This window comes from Ips typographus, linkage group LG13 (assembly GCF_016097725.1).
Source record: "Ips typographus isolate SLU linkage group LG13, UJ_Ityp_2.0, whole genome shotgun sequence".
NCBI lineage: Eukaryota > Metazoa > Arthropoda > Insecta > Coleoptera > Curculionidae > Ips > Ips typographus.
In genome coordinates this window covers 3,703,435-3,721,933 of record NC_138434.1, presented here as the reverse complement: position 1 = coordinate 3,721,933, position 18,499 = coordinate 3,703,435, and the positions used below count along the sequence as shown (strand labels likewise).

Here is an 18,499-nt window from a genome sequence, read left to right as displayed (position 1 = left end):
TCCTATTCAATAACCTAAAAAAACACTACAAAATTTAGTACAGTCAGGGAGAAAAGCAGTGTAAAAGTTTGAACTACCAGAAAGACAGTTTGAAAGGACAGTCAGGGACAAAATCGCTTGTAACACCCACTTGGAGTGCAAAAATGTCTGTTTTAAGCATATTTTTGGAATCCTCATTAAATTTCCTATTCAATAACCTAAGAAAACACTACAAAGTTTAGTACAGTCAGGGAGAAAAGTAGTGTCAAAGTTTGAACTACCAGAAAAACAGTTTGAAAGGACAGTCAGGGACAAAATCACTTGTAAACCCCACTTGGAGTGCAAAAATGTCTGTTTTAAGCACACTTTTGAAATCCTCATGAAATTTCCTATTCAATAACCTAAAAAAACACTACAAAATTTAGTACAGAGGGAGAAAAGCAGTGTCAAAGTTTGAACTACCAGAAAGACAGTTTAAAAGGACAGTCAGGGACAAAATCGCTTGTAAACCCCACTTGGAGTGCAAAAATGTCAGTTTTAAGCACATTTTTGGAATCCTCATTAAATTTCCTATTCAATAACCTAACAGAACACTACAAAGTTTAGTACAGTCAGGGAGAAAAGTGGTGTCAAAGTTTGAACTACCTGAAACATAGTTTGAAAGGACAGTCAGGGACAAAATCGCTTGTAAAACCCATTTGGAGTGAGAAAGTGACTGTTTTAAGCACATTTTTGGAATCCTCATTAAATTTCCTATTCAATAACCTAACAAAACACTACAAAGTTTAGTACAGTCAGGGAGAAAAGTGGTGTCAAAGTTTGAACTACCAGAAACATAGTTTGAAAGGACAGTCAGGGACAAAATCGCTTGTAAAACCCATTTGGAGTGAGAAAATGACTGTTTTAAGCACATTTTTGGAATCCTCATTAAATTTCCTATTCAATAACCTAACAAAACACTACAAAATTTAGTACAGTCAGGGAGAAAAGCAGTGTAAAAGTTTGAACTACCAGAAAGACAGTTTGAAAGGACAGTCAGGGACAAAATCGCTTGTAACACCCACTTGGAGTGCAAAAATGTCTGTTTTAAGCATATTTTTGGAATCCTCATTAAATTTCCTATTCAATAACCTAAGAAAACACTACAAAATTGAGTACAGTCAGGGAAAAAAACGGTATCAAAGTTTGAACTACCAGAAAGACAGTTTGAAAGGACAGTCAGGTACAAAATCGCTTGTAAACCCCACGTGGAGTGAAAAAATGTCTGTTTTAAGCACAGTTTTGGAATTCTCATTAAATTTCCTATTCAATAACCTAAAAAAACACTACAAAATTTAGTACAGTCAGGGAGAAAAGTGGTGTCAAAGTTTGAACTACCAGAAACATAGTTTGAAAGGACAGTCAGGGACAAAATCGCTTGTAAAACCCACTTGGAGTGAGAAAATTACTGTTTTAAGCACATTTTTGGAATCCTCATTAAATTTCCTATTCAATAACCTAAGAAAACACTACAAAATTTAGTACAGCCAGGGAGAAAAGCGGTGTCAAAGTTTGAACTGTCAGAAACACAGTTTGAAAGGACAGTCAAGGCCAAAATTGCCTCTAAAACTCACTTGGAGTGAAAAAATTTCTGTTTTAAGCACATTTTTGGAATCCTCATTAAATTTCCTATTCAATAAACGCTATGAGATTTGGTACAGTCAGGGAGAAAAGCGGTGTCAAAGTTTGAACTACCAGAAAGACAGTTTGAAAGGACAGTCAGGGACAAAGTCGCTTGTAAAATCCACTTGGAGTGCAAAAATGACAATTTTTGCTTAATTTTTTCAACTCAGTGATAAACACATCAATTGGCTCACCTTCTAATTGATTTCTAGTGTTAAAAACATGTCGATTCACGGTCTCATTACTTGTTGGAATAAAATATTTTTCTAGTACCTCTAGCACCTTTAATTTCTGCTGAAACTTCAAACGTGGCAAAGATTTCTTGAACTTCATCACCAATAATATTGTTACGGTTTGGGCCTACTATATGCTCGATACTTCTGAACGAGCGCTCGCTTCGGGATAAAACCGATGCGCCGCAATATCTGGCCGGGCGCGTGTTAAAGTAGGCCGCCGTTAGAAAGCGACACCTAGAAGCATCTTGAATATTCGAGGCAAATCGCGAAGCGTTTTGCGGTCATTCTAGAACGTGGTTTGCGAATATAAAAGAAGCGGTGTCGACGACGGCGTAGTAGTAAATTTGGGAACGCGGTAAAGTTTAAATAGTGGAATAATTGTGGAATTGTAGTAGTGTTTTTTTAGTAGTTGAGTTAATTATTGTACGGAGTGTTTTGAAGTGTAAATAAATGTATTAATTGTTGAGTTAAACTGACTTTGTGTGAACCCACGGGAAAATCGTAACAATATGTAGTAGAATTGCAACCTTTCTTTCTTCACTTATATCTTTGTTACCATCAATACCTGTTGCTTCCATAAAGGTTTCAAATCGTTGCTTCCATTTTTTTAAATTATTTGCAATGTCCCCATCCAAACATAATTCATTTGGTTGCTTTAGATCCATGTTTTGTGTGCTATGTGTTTATAGTCTCAATCTTATCACTTTTCCTCGTCAACTCACTTGTTTTACCGCAGCGCCATGTAATGATGTTCTATATACTATTGAAATAGCCATTTCAGAGAGGCATGGTCCGTCCTTAGTCTGAATCGTTGTCCGTACAGGTATTTGTGAAACTGCTCGACTGTTTTCACTACGGCTAACAGCTCCTTCCTGGTTACGCAATAATTTCTCTCTGGCTTTGATAGTGATTTGCTGAAATAGGCGATCACTCGTTCTTCACCGTCTTGGGTTTGAGATAAAACTCCGCCTAAACCAATATTACTAGCATCTGCGTGCCACAATAAACTCTTCGCCCAGGTCGTGGAAAAGCCAAAACTGGTGGAGAACAAAGGGTTACTTTCAGTTCTTCCATGGCTTCCTGACATGTTGTAGTCCATTCGAAGGGCTGGTTATTCTCCGTCAATTTGTGTAGGGGTCTGGCTATATCAGCAAATCCACGAACAAACCTTCTGTAATAGGAACACAATCCCAGAAAACTTCTTAATTCATGCTTGTCTTTCGGAACAGGCCAATTTTTTACAGCTTCAGTTTTCTTCGGGTCGGTTTTTACTCCTTTTGACGATATAACGTGTCCCAAGTATTCGACTTCTTCTTGGAAAAAGCTGCACTTATTCGGATTTAATTTCAGGTTTGCCCCTCTGAACTTCTTGAAGATTTCTTCAACGTTTTGCAGGTGTTCTTCAAATGTTTTGCCCATAATAATGATGTCGTCTAAATAAACAAGACAGGTTTTCCAAGTCAATAAATGACATCGCATGGGATTGGGAAAACTTGGCTGCCGATCAACGACCCCGATTTAGGACAGATAATTAACTGGAAAGAGCGTGGAGAAAGACCAAATTGGGAGCAGATTTCCGCTAAGTCTCCAACATTAAAGGGATATTGGGCATTATGGGAGTCCCTTATTATTGATGGAGATTTACTAAAAAGAAAATGGGAAAGAAGAACGACTACAGGTAGTTCTGCCAAGAAACCGAGTTAGTGACGTACTGAAAGAAGCCCATAATGGAATTGGTGGAGGGCACTTTGGCATCAACAAAACGTTAAATAAAGTTAGGGAAAGGTTCTATTGGCTACAAAGCCGCTCAGATGTAGAAGATTGGTGTCGGCGTTGCGCAGACTGTTTCAGTAGCAAGGGTCCCAAAACTCGAAGCCGAGGATGTATGAAGCAGTATATTGTCGGAGCTCCGTTTGAGAGGATTGCCGTTGATGTAGCTGGACCTTTTCCCAAAACTAATTCCGGAAATCGCTATGTCTTGGTCGCAATGGACTACTTCAGTAAATGGCCAGAAGTGTACGCAATACCAAACCAGGAAGCCGCTACTGTAGCAGAAGTTCTGGTTGACAACTTCTTCTGCAGATTTGGAGTACCGAGGGAGCTGCATTCGGATCAAGGGCGTAATTTCGAATCGGCAGTATTCACGGAAGTGTGTGACCGATTGGGAATTAGGAAAACCAGAACTACTCCATTACACCCACAGTCAGACGGAATGGTGGAACGTTTCAACCGGACACTAGACAACTACTTAAGGACAGTCGTCGATAACAATCAGACAGATTGGGATCAGCACATTCCGTTGTTCCTGATGGCTTATCGATCGGCAGTACATGATTCCACTGGCAAAACACCAGCTAGTGTTGTCTTTGGAAGGGAGCTTCGTTTGCCAATGGATCTTCTTTTTGGACGACCGGAAGAACCCCCAGCCTCTTGTGATAGCTATTCAGAAAAATTGGCGCAACGCTTGCACGTGATCCATGAGGAAGTCCGGCAGAAGTTGAAATTTGCAAGCGACCGACTAAAGACAAGATATGACAAAAGGGCCAACAGCAGCGGATTCCAAGCCGGTGATCAGGTCTGGTTATACAATCCTGCTCGAAAGAAAGGAAAGTCACCGAAGCTACAGAGGTCATGGGAGGGACCCTACGACGTTATAAAGCGTCTGAACGACGTCGTCTACAGAATACAACGAGGACATCGGGCGAAAATGAAAATAGTTCACCTGGATCGACTTGCACCTTACCGACCACCCAAAGCTGGTGAAGTTGATGATCGGGACGATCAACTCTAGGAGGGGGGCAGTGTTGCGAAGCGAACTTTTGACTATTAGTTAGGATTTCTTTAGTTATTTGTTGTTACCCCTGTATGTTACGTTGCTTTGTTTACGTTCTACATTCTTTTGTCTGTGTTCTAGAAAATCCTGGCTCCGTTGCTTATATAGAGAGAGAGATTTATGTTACAGCTTAATGAGTGTGAGAGAGAAAGTCAATTTCATGAATATTTGGGAACTTTCTAGAAACCATGGAAGCCTATATAAGCAGCTGAACCAGGCCTGGTTAGTTAGTTGTTGAGTTGATGGTTGTAGTGAAGTCGAAGTTGTCAGATAACGAGGTTAAGTGTCAGTGTCAGTTTATTGTTTTGTAAACAATATACAGTGTTGTACAAGAAGTGTGTCATTAAGGAGTACGACGGTACACTATTAATAAAAGTATGTTGTGCTTTCAACTATCAACTTTATTGACTGACATTAAAATGTGTCCAATCGTTTCCGAAATGGTGAGGTTATAAAAATGACCCAAAAATGAACTATCCCGGTTGACCTGGCGAGCAATTTATTTGAAATTACATCAACTTATATACATCAGTTCTTCAACATGTATAATTTACTATTCTTATTGTTAAAGTTAAGTAACACACAAAACATTAAAAAAACAACTAAAAATTCCCTATCACAGTGAATCAACTGAAATTGAGTGGTTTAATCATAGTCGTGGCTGCTTTCATTCTGTTTGAGAAGAGCGTCTTTTTCCTCTTCGGTTACTTCAGTCATTGCCATGTGTAACGGTACTTTGGTCACCCTGGAATTGACCTTTTTCAATCCTTCAGTGGCTCCGGACTCGGTCAATCTACATTTTACAAGTCAACCGTCAAGGAAAAGCTTAAAAGCGTGAGATAGAACAACTAACACTTCGTCCATGTCATCGTCCTCGTCGTCGCTGATAGCAAAGTAAGGATTTTGCGAGGCCGGTCTAAATTTGTACGCAGTCAATACGAAAAACACGTAAGTGGCCATTTCCCGGAACATTTCGTGCAACCAGCCGTACTGGAAAGCCAACGTGATTTTCAGTAGGTACACAATAATCCTTGTGGAGTAAATGTAGGACACGACCATGACGTAAAAGTGCCGGAACAAACGTAGTTTTCTCAAGTTAATTGCGGCTTTACCGTCAGTTTGAGAGGCTTCCTAGAATACACCAGAACAATGATTGCTTTACAATATTAATTTATTAATTAATTTTTGTTAGTGTAGCATTAAAATGTTCTATATCAATTTTTTAAGGAAACTGAGTTGATGACACTATTTTCTTTACTTTACAGATAAAATAAGCTTGTCCTGTATCCGTTAAAGTATACAGACAATATGGACAAACCATTATCTATCTATCAAATATTTGTAGAAATTTGAACATTTTGGATGGAATCTTTCTGTCACTTCCGGTTTAACCGGAAGTAGATGTCAACTTGCTTATTTTAAATGGAACACCCTGTATAATCGATTTCAAATATTTTTGATCTATCATAACCTATTTGCGACGGTTTTCGAAATATTGACGTTTGAAATAGTGACATTTTTAGTTTATGGAGTGTCCTATACCTCTTAAACTGGATAAGATAGAGCAAAACGACAGCTGTCACTTGACACCTGTCAAAATTAAAAATATCACTATTGGCGGGCCTTATAGTCCAGGCAGCTGAAGATCGCAGCGCCAGTGTTGAACTAAAATCGCGCAACACGTTCCTAACCTAACATTATAAATAATATGCGACACTGTCACTTCATATTTATGAAACCTGTGATAAATTCCTAACCAAAATCAATGTGAACAAAAGGGCGAAATGACAGCTGGAATGCCCGAAACTGTTTTCAAAACTGATCACCAGAGGGAGCATTTCTTATCTTGAAACGCCAATAAATCTCAAAAAGTCTTATCTAAACTTGCAACCCGTTTAGCTGCATCTCATTCTGGTTAGGAGTTATGACACTTGAAAACCTGAAAGTGTCATTTTTCAAAAGCTCAAAGTGAAACTTCCAGGGATCAGTTTAGCAGTTCTTTACGAATATTTTTGCTCTCTTTCAGGGAGAAAAGCGGTGTCAAAGTTTGAACTACCAAAAAAGCGGTTTGAAAGGACAGTCAGGGACAAAATCGCTTGTAAAACCCATTTGGAGTGAGAAAGTGACTGCTTAAAGCGCATTTTTGGAATCCTCATTAAATTTCCTATCCAGTAGCCTAAAAAACGCTATGAGATTTGGTACAGTCAGGGAGAAAAGCGGTGCCAAAGTTTGAACTGTCAGAAACACAGTTTGAAAGATAGTCAGGGACAAAATCGCTTGTAAACCCCACTTGGAGTGAAAAAATGTCTGTTTTAAGCACATTTTTCGAATCCTCATTAAATTTCCTATTCAATAACCTAAAAAAACACTACAAAATTTAGTACAGTCAAGGAGAAAAGCGGTGTCAAAGTTTAAACTGTCAGAATGTCAGAAACACAGTTTGAAAGGACAGTCAGGGACAAAATCGCTTGTAAACCCCACTTGGACTGCAAAAATGTCTGTTTTAAGCACATTTTTGGAATCCTCATTAAATTCCCTATTCAATAACCTAAAAAAACACTATAAAGTTTAGTACAGTCAGGGAGAAAAACGGTGCCAAATTTTGAACTATCAGGAAGACAGTTCGAAAGAACAGTCAGGTACAAAACTGCCTGTAAACCTACTTGGAGTGCAAAAATGTCTGTTTTAAGCACATTTTTGGAATCCTCATTAAATTTCCTATTCAATAACCTAAAAAAAGACTACAAAGTTTAGTACAGTCAGGGAGAAAAACGGTGCCAAATTTTGAACTACCAGAAAGACAGTTTGAAAGGACAGTCAGGGACAAAATCGCTTGTAACACCCACTTGGAGTGCAAAAATGTCTGTTTTAAGCATATTTTTGGAATCCTCATTAAATTTCCTATTCAATAACCTAAGAAAACACTACAAAGTTTAGTACAGTCAGGGAGAAAAGTAGTGTCAAAGTTTGAACTACCAGAAAGACAGTTTAAAAGGGCAGTCAGGGACAAAATCGCTTGTAAACCCCACTTGGAATGCAAAAATGTCTGTTTTAAGCATATTTTTGGAATCCTCATTAAATTTCCTATTCAATAACCTAACAAAACACTACAAAGTTTAGTACAGTCAGGGAGAAAAGTGGTGTCAAAGTTTGAACTACCAGAAACATAGTTTGAAAGGACAGTCAGGGACAAAATCGCTTGTAAAACCCATTTGGAGTGAGAAAATGACTGTTTTAAGCACATTTTTGGAATCCTCATTAAATTTCCTATTCAATAACCTAACAAAATACTACAAAGTTTAGTACAGTCAGGGAGAAAAGTGGTGTCAAAGTTTGAACTACCAGAAACATAGTTTGAAAGGACAGTCAGGGACAAAATCGCTTGTAAAACCCATTTGGAGTGAGAAAATGACTGTTTTAAGCACATTTTTGGAATCCTCATTAAATTTCCTATTCAATAACCTAACAAAACACTACAAAGTTTAGTACAGTCAGGGAGAAAAGTGGTGTCAAAGTTTGAACTACCAGAAAGACAGTTTAAAAGGACAGTCAGGGATAAAATCACCTGTAAACCCCGCTTGGAGTGCAAAAATGTCTGTTTTAAGCACATTTTTGGAATCCTCATTAAATGCCCTATTCAATAAACTAAGAAAACACTACAAAATTTAGTACAGTCAGGGAGAAAAGTGGTGTCAAAGTTTGAACTACCAGAAACATAGTTTGAAAAGACAATCAGGGACAAAATCGCTTGTAAAACACACTTGGAGTGCAAAAATGACAGTTTTAAGCACATTTTTGGAATCCTCATTAAATCTCCTATTCAATAACCTAAAAAAACACTACAAAATTTAGTACAGTCAGGGAGAAAAGCAGTGTAAAAGTTTGAACTACCAGAAAGACAGTTTGAAAGGACAGTCAGGGACAAAATCGCTTGTAACACCCACTTGGAGTGCAAAAATGTCTGTTTTAAGCATATTTTTGGAATCCTCATTAAATTTCCTATTCAATAACCTAAGAAAACACTACAAAGTTTAGTACAGTCAGGGAGAAAAGTAGTGTCAAAGTTTGAACTACCAGAAAAACAGTTTGAAAGGACAGTCAGGGACAAAATCACTTGTAAACCCCACTTGGAGTGCAAAAATGTCTGTTTTAAGCACACTTTTGAAATCCTCATTAAATTTCCTATTCAATAACCTAACAAAACACTACAAAGTTTAGTACAGTCAGGGAGAAAAGTGGTGTCAAAGTTTGAACTACCAGAAACATAGTTTGAAAGGACAGTCAGGGACAAAATCGCTTGTAAAACCCATTTGGAGTGAGAAAATTACTGTTTTAAGCACATTTTTGGAATCCTCATTAAATTTCCTATTCAATAACCTAAGAAAACACTACAAAATTGAGTACAGTCAGGGAAAAAAACGGTATCAAAGTTTGAACTACCAGAAAGACAGTTTGAAAGGACAGTCAGGTACAAAACTGCCTGTAAATCCACTTGGAGTGCAAAAATGTCTGTTTAAAGCACATTTTCGGAATCCTCATTAAATTTCCTATTCTATAACCTAAAAAACACTACAAAATTTGGTACAGTCAGGGAGAAAAGCGGTGTCAAAGTTTGAACTACCAGAAAGACAGTTCAAAAGAACAGTCAGGTACAAAACTGCCTGTAACCCCACTTGGAGTGCAAAAATGTCTGTTTTAAGCACATTTTTGGAATCCTCATTAAATTTCCTATTCCATAACCTAAAAAAACACTACAAAATTTGGTACAGTCAGGGAGAAAAGCTGTGTCAAAGTTTGAACTACCAGAAAGACAGTTTGAAAGGACAGTCAGGTACAAAATTGCCTGTAAAACCTACTTGGAGAGCAAAAATGACAGTTTTAAGCGCATTTTTGGAATCCTTATTGAATTTCCTATTCAATAACCTAAAAAAACACTATAAAGTTTAGTACAGTCAGGGAGAAAAACGGTGCCAAATTTTGAACTATCAGAAAGACAGTTCGAAAGAACAGTCAAGTACAAAACTGCCTGTAAACCTAGTTGGAGTGCAAAAATGTCTGTTTTAAGCATATTTTTGGAATCCTCATTAAATTTCCTATTCAATAACCTAAGAAAACACTACAAAGTTTAGTACAGTCAGGGAGAAAAGTAGTGTCAAAGTTTGAACTACCAGAAAAACAGTTTGAAAGGACAGTCAGGGACAAAATCGCTTGTAAAACCCATTTGGAGTGAGCAAATTACTGTTTTAAGCCAATTTTTGGTATCCTCATTAAATTTCCGATTCAATAACCTAAGAAAACACTACAAAATTGAGTACAGTCAGGGAAAAAAAACGGTATCAAAGTTTGAACTACCAGAAAGACAGTTTGAAAGGACAGTCAGGTACAAAATCGCTTGTAAAACCCACTTGGAGTGAAAAAATGTCTGTTTTAAGCACAGTTTTGGAATTCTCATTAAATTTCCTATTCAATAACCTAACAAAACAGTACAAAATTTAGTACAGTCAGGGAGAAAAGCAGTGTCAAAGTTTGAACTACCAGAAAGATAGTTCGAAAGAACAGTCAGGTACAAAACTACCTGTAAACCCACTTGGAGTGCAAAAATGACAGTTTTAAGCGCATTTTTGGAATCCTTATTGAATTTCCTATTCAATAACCTAAAAAAACACTACAAAACTTAGTACAGTCAGTGGTGTCAAAGTTTGAACTGTCAGAATGTCAGAAACACAGTTTGAAAGGACAGTCAGGAACAAAATGGAAAACAACAACCGATACAACGCACCAAGCGACCTTGAAAAAAAAAAAATTGAAAGTTGTCTTTAACTAACTGTCTTAGTTTAGGTTAATGGTAGAAATGTGACGAAAAGTGTCATTTGTCTTAAAAACTGTCAAAAATGTCCTAATTTCAAAGTCAGTGAGAAAATGGTGGCGGTTACACTAAAACGGACACCAGATTCGTGTTCTCCATGCCACAATTAGTTAAAATGGCCATCCTGACACGTTTAAATCCACAATGTATATCGTACAGGGTTAGCCACCCAAACCGCTCATTAAAAGCGTATCAAGATCAAAAATCTGTAGAAATTTGAAATTTTTGAAGCAAGATCTATGCTTGCTTTATTTTAAAATACAATATACAGGGTGTTCCAACTAAACTAAGCCAGTTGACATCAACTTCCGTTCCGATGAAAATATAAGTGACAGAAAGATGAAAAACAGCAGAATTTCTAGAAATCCGGACTCTTTCATAATAAGTGTTCCAAATGTGACATGACAGTTAGTATTTTTCAGGAAAATAACTAAAAAATTAATTATTGACATTTAAAACCGTATGTGTTCATTCTATTATACGGGTTTTTATCATACCTATCTGACCATATAATATCAAGGCATTAGCTCAATTTCTCCACTATTTTGGCGTATAGAACAATTTAATTCCACGATTTTCTAACACTGAAAATACCTGCAAATGCCTAATGGACCAAACCACGGGAAAAAGAATACAGCCGCAACACAACAAATCAACCAAAATGACCACGTTTCTCCAGGCCAAATATTCCCGATCGCCCTCCTCGCTCTCCTCCAAAATAATTCCGGCAATATTGGCCAAAACTTGCAACGGAATCACCACCATAAACAGTTTTTTATCTTTGGGGGTGAGCACGTGCTTGATAAAAGTCCAACCGGTACCGACCAGCACCAGAACAACAAACAACAGCGCCCCCTTTAGCAAATGAGCGACGTAGAACAGTATGGCCCAGGTGGTCAGGTGAAACCCGAGCTGTTCGATGAAATGATAGTTGATACCGTGAAAAGCCAACGAGAACGCTTTCAGGAAAACCAAAACGGCCATCATGTAGTGAATTTTGAACACGGGATGTTTGGATTGTTTCAACAAAAACACCCAAAACATCCCGGAGAGGAAAAAGAGAATGGAAAGCATACAAAACAGAGCCGGAAGGGGAATGTCTCCCGCTGACAAGTAACTGTTGACGTTATGTTCGGTTATTTCAATTTCAAAGTTTACTACAGTTTCCGTGTTGGCGTTGTAGTTGGGGCAACTGTGGAAGAACAAGTTGTACAACCCTTCTTCTCTTATGGTTTCCACGGACATGAAAAACTGTGAAAATTTGATTTAAATATTACTTTCTCCCTTTTAGGAGTCATATTTACAGAGGCGTTGTAGAAAGTCTTCCCATTGGTCACAAATCTGGTCATACCAAAGTTAACATCCTTGCACCCGTTGGTTGTAAACGAGGTCTTTTTCTCGTCTTTACTCTTATAGATGTGAATGGTTTGAATAGGCTGGTAGTCGGCGCATTTAACTTGCAATCTGCATTAGAAAAACATTGAAACTGAGAACACAAATAAGTTTAACAGAAATTACAAATGAAAAGTTACTTAAGTTTTGCCTGTTAGGGCATCTTCAGAAGAGTAATAATATACTAACCTAACCTAAAATGCTACTTTGTGTCACTCTGTTTGTATTTACAACAAAGTCTCTTGAATTAGAAATTACAGAAACAACACAAAATAATCAAAACTGGATTAAAAAACACTAAAATCGTGAAAAAAAGCAAAAGTAGGGAGTAAAATGTATGTTTGTTGGTCACAAATCCAAGTTTTGACAAGCACAACTTTGAAAAATCAAATCTCCTAAACTAGGACAGCTACAGCCCTGATTTTTTTTAGGGTGTACAGCTTGGAGTCTGTAGATAATACAGACGCAAAAAAAAACATTAGTTTATTGTGGTTAACAGAAAATGTATGCTTGTTGAATACAAATCCAAGTTTCTACAAGCACAACTTTGAAAAATCAAATCTCCTAAACTAGGACAGCTACAGCCCTGATTTTTTTTAGTGTGTACAGCCTGGAGTCTGTAGATAATACAAACGCGAAAAAAAACATTAATCTATTGCGGTTAATAGGGCTGTAGGGGGTAAAAATGTATGCTTGTTGATTACAAATCCAAGTTTTGACAAGCACAACTTTAAAAAATCAAATCTCCTAAACTAGGACAGCTACAGCCTTGATTTTTTTAGTGTGTACAGCCTGGAGTCTGTAGATAATACAGACGCAAAAAAAAGCATTAGTTTATTGTGGTTAACAGAACTGTAGGGGGTAAAATGAATGCTTGTTGATTACAAATCCAAGTTTCGACAAGCACAACTTTAAAAAAATCAAATCTCCTAAACTAGGACAGCTACAGCCCTGATTTTTTAGGGTGGACAGCCTGGAGTCTGTAGATAATACAGACGCAAAAAAAAAACATTAGTCAATTTTGGTGAACAGAGCTGTAGGGGGTAAAAATGTATGCTTGTTGATTACAAATCCAAGTTTTGACAAGCACAACTTTGAAAAATCATATCTCCTGAACTAGGACAGCTACAGCCCTGATTTTTTAGGGTGTACAGCGTGGAGTCTGTAGAGAATACAGACGCAAAAAAAAGCATTAGTTTATTGTGGTTAACAGAACTGTAGGGGGTAAAATGTATGCTTGTTGATTACAAATCCAAGTTTCAACAAGCACAACTTTAAAAAATCAAATCTCCTAAACTAGGACAGCTACAGCCCTGATTTTTTTTAGTGTGTACAGCGTGGAGTCTGTAGATAATACAGACGCAAAAAAAAACATTAGTTTATTGTGGTTAACAGAACTGTAGGGGGTAAAATGTATGCTTGTTGAATACAAATCCAAGTTTCTACAAGCACAACTTTAAAAAATCAAATCTCCTAAACTAGGACAGCTACAGCCCTATTTTTTTTTAGTGTGTACAGCTTGGAGTCTGTAGATAATACAAACGCAAAAAAAACATTAGTCTGTTGTGGTTAACAGAGCTGTAGGGGGTAAAATGTATGCTTGTTGATTACAAATCCAAGTTTCGACAAGCACAACTTTGAAAAATCATATCTCCTGAACTAGGACAGCTACAGCCCTGATTTTTTTTAGTGTGTACAGCCTGGAGTCTGTAGATAATACAGACGCAAAAAAAACATTAGTCAATTTTGGTTAACCGAACTGTAGGGGGTAAAATGTATGCTTGTTGATTACAAATCCAAGTTTCGACAAGCACAACTTTAAAAAATCAAATCTCCTAAACTAGGACAGCTACAGCCTTGATTTTTTTTTAGTGTGTACAGCCTGGAGTCTGTAGATAATACAGACGCAAAAAAAAACATTAGTCTATTTTGGTTAACAGAACTGTAGGGGGTAAAATGTATGCTTGTTGATTACAAATCCAAGTTTCAACAAGCACAACTTTGAAAAATCATATCTCCTGAACTAGGACAGCTACAGCCCTGATTTTTTTAGTGTGTACAGCTTGGAGTCTGTAGATAATACAGACGCAAAAAAAAGCATTAGTTTATTGTGGTTAACAGAGCTGTAGGGGGTAAAATGTATGCTTGTTGATTACAAATCCAAGTTTTGACAAGTACAACTTTGAAAAATCGTATCTCCTGAACTAGGACAACTACAGCCCTAATTTTTTAGGGTGTACAGCGTGGAGTCTGTAGAGAATACAGACGCAAAAAAAGCATTAGTTTATTGTGGTTAACAGAACTGTAGGGGGTAAAATGAATGCTTGTTGATTACAAATCCAAGTTTTGACAAGCACTACTTTGAAAAATCAAATCTCCTAAACTAGGACAGCTACAGCCCTGATTTTTTTTAGTGTGTACAGCCTGGAGTCTGTAGATAATACAGACGCAAAAAAAAAACATTAGTTTATTGTGGTTAACAGAACTGTAGGGGGTAAAATGTATGCTTGTTGAATACAAATCCAAGTTTCTACAAGCACAACTTTAAAAAATCAAATCTCCTAAACTAGGACAGCTACAGCCCTGATTTTTTTTAGTGTGTACAGCGTGGAGTCTGTAGATAATACAGACGCAAAAAAAAGCATTAGTTTATTGTGGTTAACAGAACTGTAGGGGGTAAAATGTATGCTTGTTGATTACAAATCCAAGTTTCAACAAGCACAACTTTAAAAAATCAAATCTCCTAAACTAGGACAGCTACAGCCCTGATTTTTTTTAGTGTGTACAGCGTGGAGTCTGTAGATAATACAGACGCAAAAAAAAACATTAGTTTATTGTGGTTAACAGAACTGTAGGGGGTAAAATGTATGCTTGTTGAATACAAATCCAAGTTTCTACAAGCACAACTTTAAAAAATCAAATCTCCTAAACTAGGACAGCTACAGCCCTATTTTTTTTTAGTGTGTACAGCTTGGAGTCTGTAGATAATACAAACGCAAAAAAAACATTAGTCTGTTGTGGTTAACAGAGCTGTAGGGGGTAAAATGTATGCTTGTTGATTACAAATCCAAGTTTCGACAAGCACAACTTTGAAAAATCATATCTCCTGAACTAGGACAGCTACAGCCCTGATTTTTTTTAGTGTGTACAGCCTGGAGTCTGTAGATAATACAGACGCAAAAAAAACATTAGTCAATTTTGGTTAACCGAACTGTAGGGGGTAAAATGTATGCTTGTTGATTACAAATCCAAGTTTCGACAAGCACAACTTTAAAAAATCAAATCTCCTAAACTAGGACAGCTACAGCCTTGATTTTTTTTAGTGTGTACAGCCTGGAGTCTGTAGATAATACAGACGCAAAAAAAAACATTAGTCTATTTTGGTTAACAGAACTGTAGGGGGTAAAATGTATGCTTGTTGATTACAAATCCAAGTTTCAACAAGCACAACTTTGAAAAATCATATCTCCTGAACTAGGACAGCTACAGCCCTGATTTTTTTAGTGTGTACAGCTTGGAGTCTGTAGATAATACAGACGCAAAAAAAAGCATTAGTTTATTGTGGTTAACAGAGCTGTAGGGGGTAAAATGTATGCTTGTTGATTACAAATCCAAGTTTTGACAAGTACAACTTTGAAAAATCGTATCTCCTGAACTAGGACAACTACAGCCCTAATTTTTTAGGGTGTACAGCGTGGAGTCTGTAGAGAATACAGACGCAAAAAAAACATTAGTTTATTGTGGTTAACAGAACTGTAGGGGGTAAAATGAATGCTTGTTGATTACAAATCCAAGTTTTGACAAGCACTACTTTGAAAAATCAAATCTCCTAAACTAGGACAGCTACAGCCCTGATTTTTTTTAGTGTGTACAGCCTGGAGTCTGTAGATAATACAGACGCAAAAAAAAAACATTAGTTTATTGTGGTTAACAGAACTGTAGGGGGTAAAATGTATGCTTGTTGAATACAAATCCAAGTTTCTACAAGCACAACTTTAAAAAATCAAATCTCCTAAACTAGGACAGCTACAGCCCTGATTTTTTTTAGTGTGTACAGCGTGGAGTCTGTAGATAATACAGACGCAAAAAAAAGCATTAGTTTATTGTGGTTAACAGAACTGTAGGGGGTAAAATGTATGCTTGTTGATTACAAATCCAAGTTTCGACAAGTACAACTTTAAAAAATCAAATCTCCTAAACTAGGACAGCTACAGCCTTGATTTTTTTTAGTGTGTACAGCCTGGAGTCTGTAGATAATACAGACGCAAAAAAAAGCATTCGTTTATTGTGGTTAACAGAACTGTAGGGGGTAAAATGTATGCTTGTTGATTACAAATCCAAGTTTCAACAAGCACAACTTTGAAAAATCATATCTCCTGAACTAGGACAGCTACAGCCCTGATTTTTTAGGGTGGACAGCCTGGAGTCTGTAGATAATACAGACGTCAAAAAAAAACATTAGTCAATTTTGGTTAATAGGGCTGTAGGGGGTAAAATGTATGCTTGTTGATTACAAATCCAAGTTTCAACAAGCACAACTTTAAAAAATCAAATCTCCTGAACTAGGACAGCTACAGCCCTGATTTTTTTTTAGGGTGTACAGCCTGGAGTCTGTAGATAATACAAATGCAAAAAAACATCAGTCTATCCTGGTCAATAGGGGGGTAAAATGCTTTAGAAGCATACAGAGGGTTTAAAACTGTTTTGAAAACTTTTTTTAACTACCTGAAGAGTGTTTGGAAGGTTTTTGGACAGTTTAAAAAGCATATTGAAGGTTCTGGAATGCTTAAGAGACATTTGGAAATTCTTAGACGGTTTTAGAATTTTTTGGAAGCTTCTAAACTAGGTGAAGAGCATTTGGAATCTTTTAGGAGGTTCTAAAAGCTTTCAGAAGCTTCTAGATTGATTTAAAGACTTCTGACACTTTTGGCCTGTCTTGAAATGTTTTGAGAGCTTCCAGACTGTTATAAAAGCTTTTGAAAGCTTCTAGACTGTTTTGGAAGGCTTTCAACTGCTTGTGAACCATTTTGGAGTTTCTGTAGTGTTTTAAAATCTTTTTAGACGATTTTATGAGCATTTGGAAAGTGTTTGAACAGTTTAAAGAGCATTGAAGGTTCTGGACTGCTTTTAAGGCATTTGAAACCTTGTAGAAAGTTCAAGAAACTTTTGGAAGTTGTTAAACTACTCTACAAGCTTTCAGACTGCTCTAAAAGCTTTTAAGCTGTTTTGTAAGCTTTTGCAAGGCATTTTGGAGCTTCTATAGAAATCTGGAAAATGTTTACATTTTTTAGACTACTTCAGGAGCATTTTGAAATTATTTGGTCAGTTTAAATTTGTAAATTAATATTTACTCATTTTGCAACAGATAATTGGTATATTTTTGTCTCTCAGAAGCCTTCAATATCTCAATACAACTATTGCAATTGTAAATTAACCTAAAAATAAAACTGCACAAAAAATAGCAGCAAATAAGCACAAAAAGAAGAAAAAAGCAAAAAAACCTTAGAAATCAGGACTCTAATTATAATAAATGGTGTAGTTACCTGTTATTCTTAAAATCCAACAAAACAAAGATATAATCTTCATTCAAACTGCTGCTTGTGATGTTCCTTTGCAGGATGCAAACATTTTGATGACTGTCCAGGTACGGGTTCATGCCGTCGTTAAGACTGCGATCCAAACTGAAACCAAACTGTCCCCAATACCAAAGTTAGTTGAATTAATAAAAATTAATGTTAAACACAACCGACCAGAGCGCTTTCATTTTCCGCACTGGCGTGGAAATTAGTCAATACCACGCTTAGGAAACCACCTTGAAGGAACCCAAAGGTACTCAAACCTATGTACTTTCTGGCATCATTCTAGAAAAAGCATAGTCCAATAAGTGAGTGATATAAAATGTTTATTAAAACACATACCTTAATTTCTAGCTGATGAATGCGGGCTGAACACATTGAAATGAACGTTAAAACGCACAAACGTACAGCGAGGTTCTTCATTATTCCGTGGTAGGGCTTCGCTGAACACAAAAACACACTTGATTTATCACTTTAGTTCACGCTAAACTAAATTAGTATTTAAAGAGTAATGTTAAAGCTTGCTAGAATAACTTGATTTAGCAGTAGGAGGCTCCATAGGAAAACATTTTGAGACTTTTTTGCCATTAATTCACCCATAAAGGGGAGTACACACAAGATGTTTGATTATTGAATGACGTATAAGAAAGTTAGGTTAAAAATTGCCTGTCAGTCCTGTCAGTAATGTCATTTTTTTTTTTTCATTTTTAAATATCAGAAAAATTATTGAGTTTTGGAACTGTAGTACTGCCTGGAGTGCTTGGGACATGGGTTTATTGGGAAGGAATAATTATAAAGTAAAATAATTACTTACTAAATGAATAAATTATTTGAAAACTTTTTTTACAAACTACATAACCGCAAAGTGACTTTAGAAAGTTTACACTGTCTATCTTCTTCTAACTCATTCTGATAAAATAAGATGGCCTATGTTCTGTCAACTGTCAACTGTCAT

General features: G+C 36.7%; 2 protein-coding genes across 2 annotated transcripts in view; one reads left to right on the top strand and one right to left on the bottom strand.

The window, feature by feature from the left end:
• Taf1 (TATA-box binding protein associated factor 1) overlaps positions 1-18,499 on the top strand; it is a 282,189-nt gene that overhangs the window by 156,234 nt on the left and 107,456 nt on the right. The gene's annotated exons all lie outside the window — the stretch shown is intronic.
• Positions 5,193-18,191, bottom strand: LOC145737196 (protein GPR107). Its single transcript, XM_081991797.1, has 7 exons — positions 17,887-18,191; positions 17,719-17,829; positions 17,512-17,660; positions 11,881-12,040; positions 11,171-11,827; positions 5,564-5,841; positions 5,193-5,503 (listed from the first exon to the last, which is right to left on the bottom strand). Exons 1-7 carry the CDS (start codon positions 17,965-17,967, stop codon positions 5,356-5,358), a joined length of 1,584 nt encoding a protein of 527 aa, XP_081847923.1. The 5' UTR covers positions 17,968-18,191; the 3' UTR covers positions 5,193-5,355.

Bases quoted from the DNA above. Each gene is read 5' to 3' on its own strand.
- LOC145737196 (XM_081991797.1), bottom strand. From the start codon at position 17,967: ATGAAGAACCTCGCTGTACGTTTGTGCGTTTTAACGTTCATTTCAATG. The intron at 17,830-17,886 runs GTATGTGTTTTA...TGCTTTTTCTAG, and splicing joins TTCATCAGCTAGAAATTAAG to AATGATGCCAGAAAGTACAT. The intron at 5,842-11,170 runs GTATTTTCAGTG...GGTGTATTCTAG, and splicing joins GGTCCATTAGGCATTTGCAG to GAAGCCTCTCAAACTGACGG.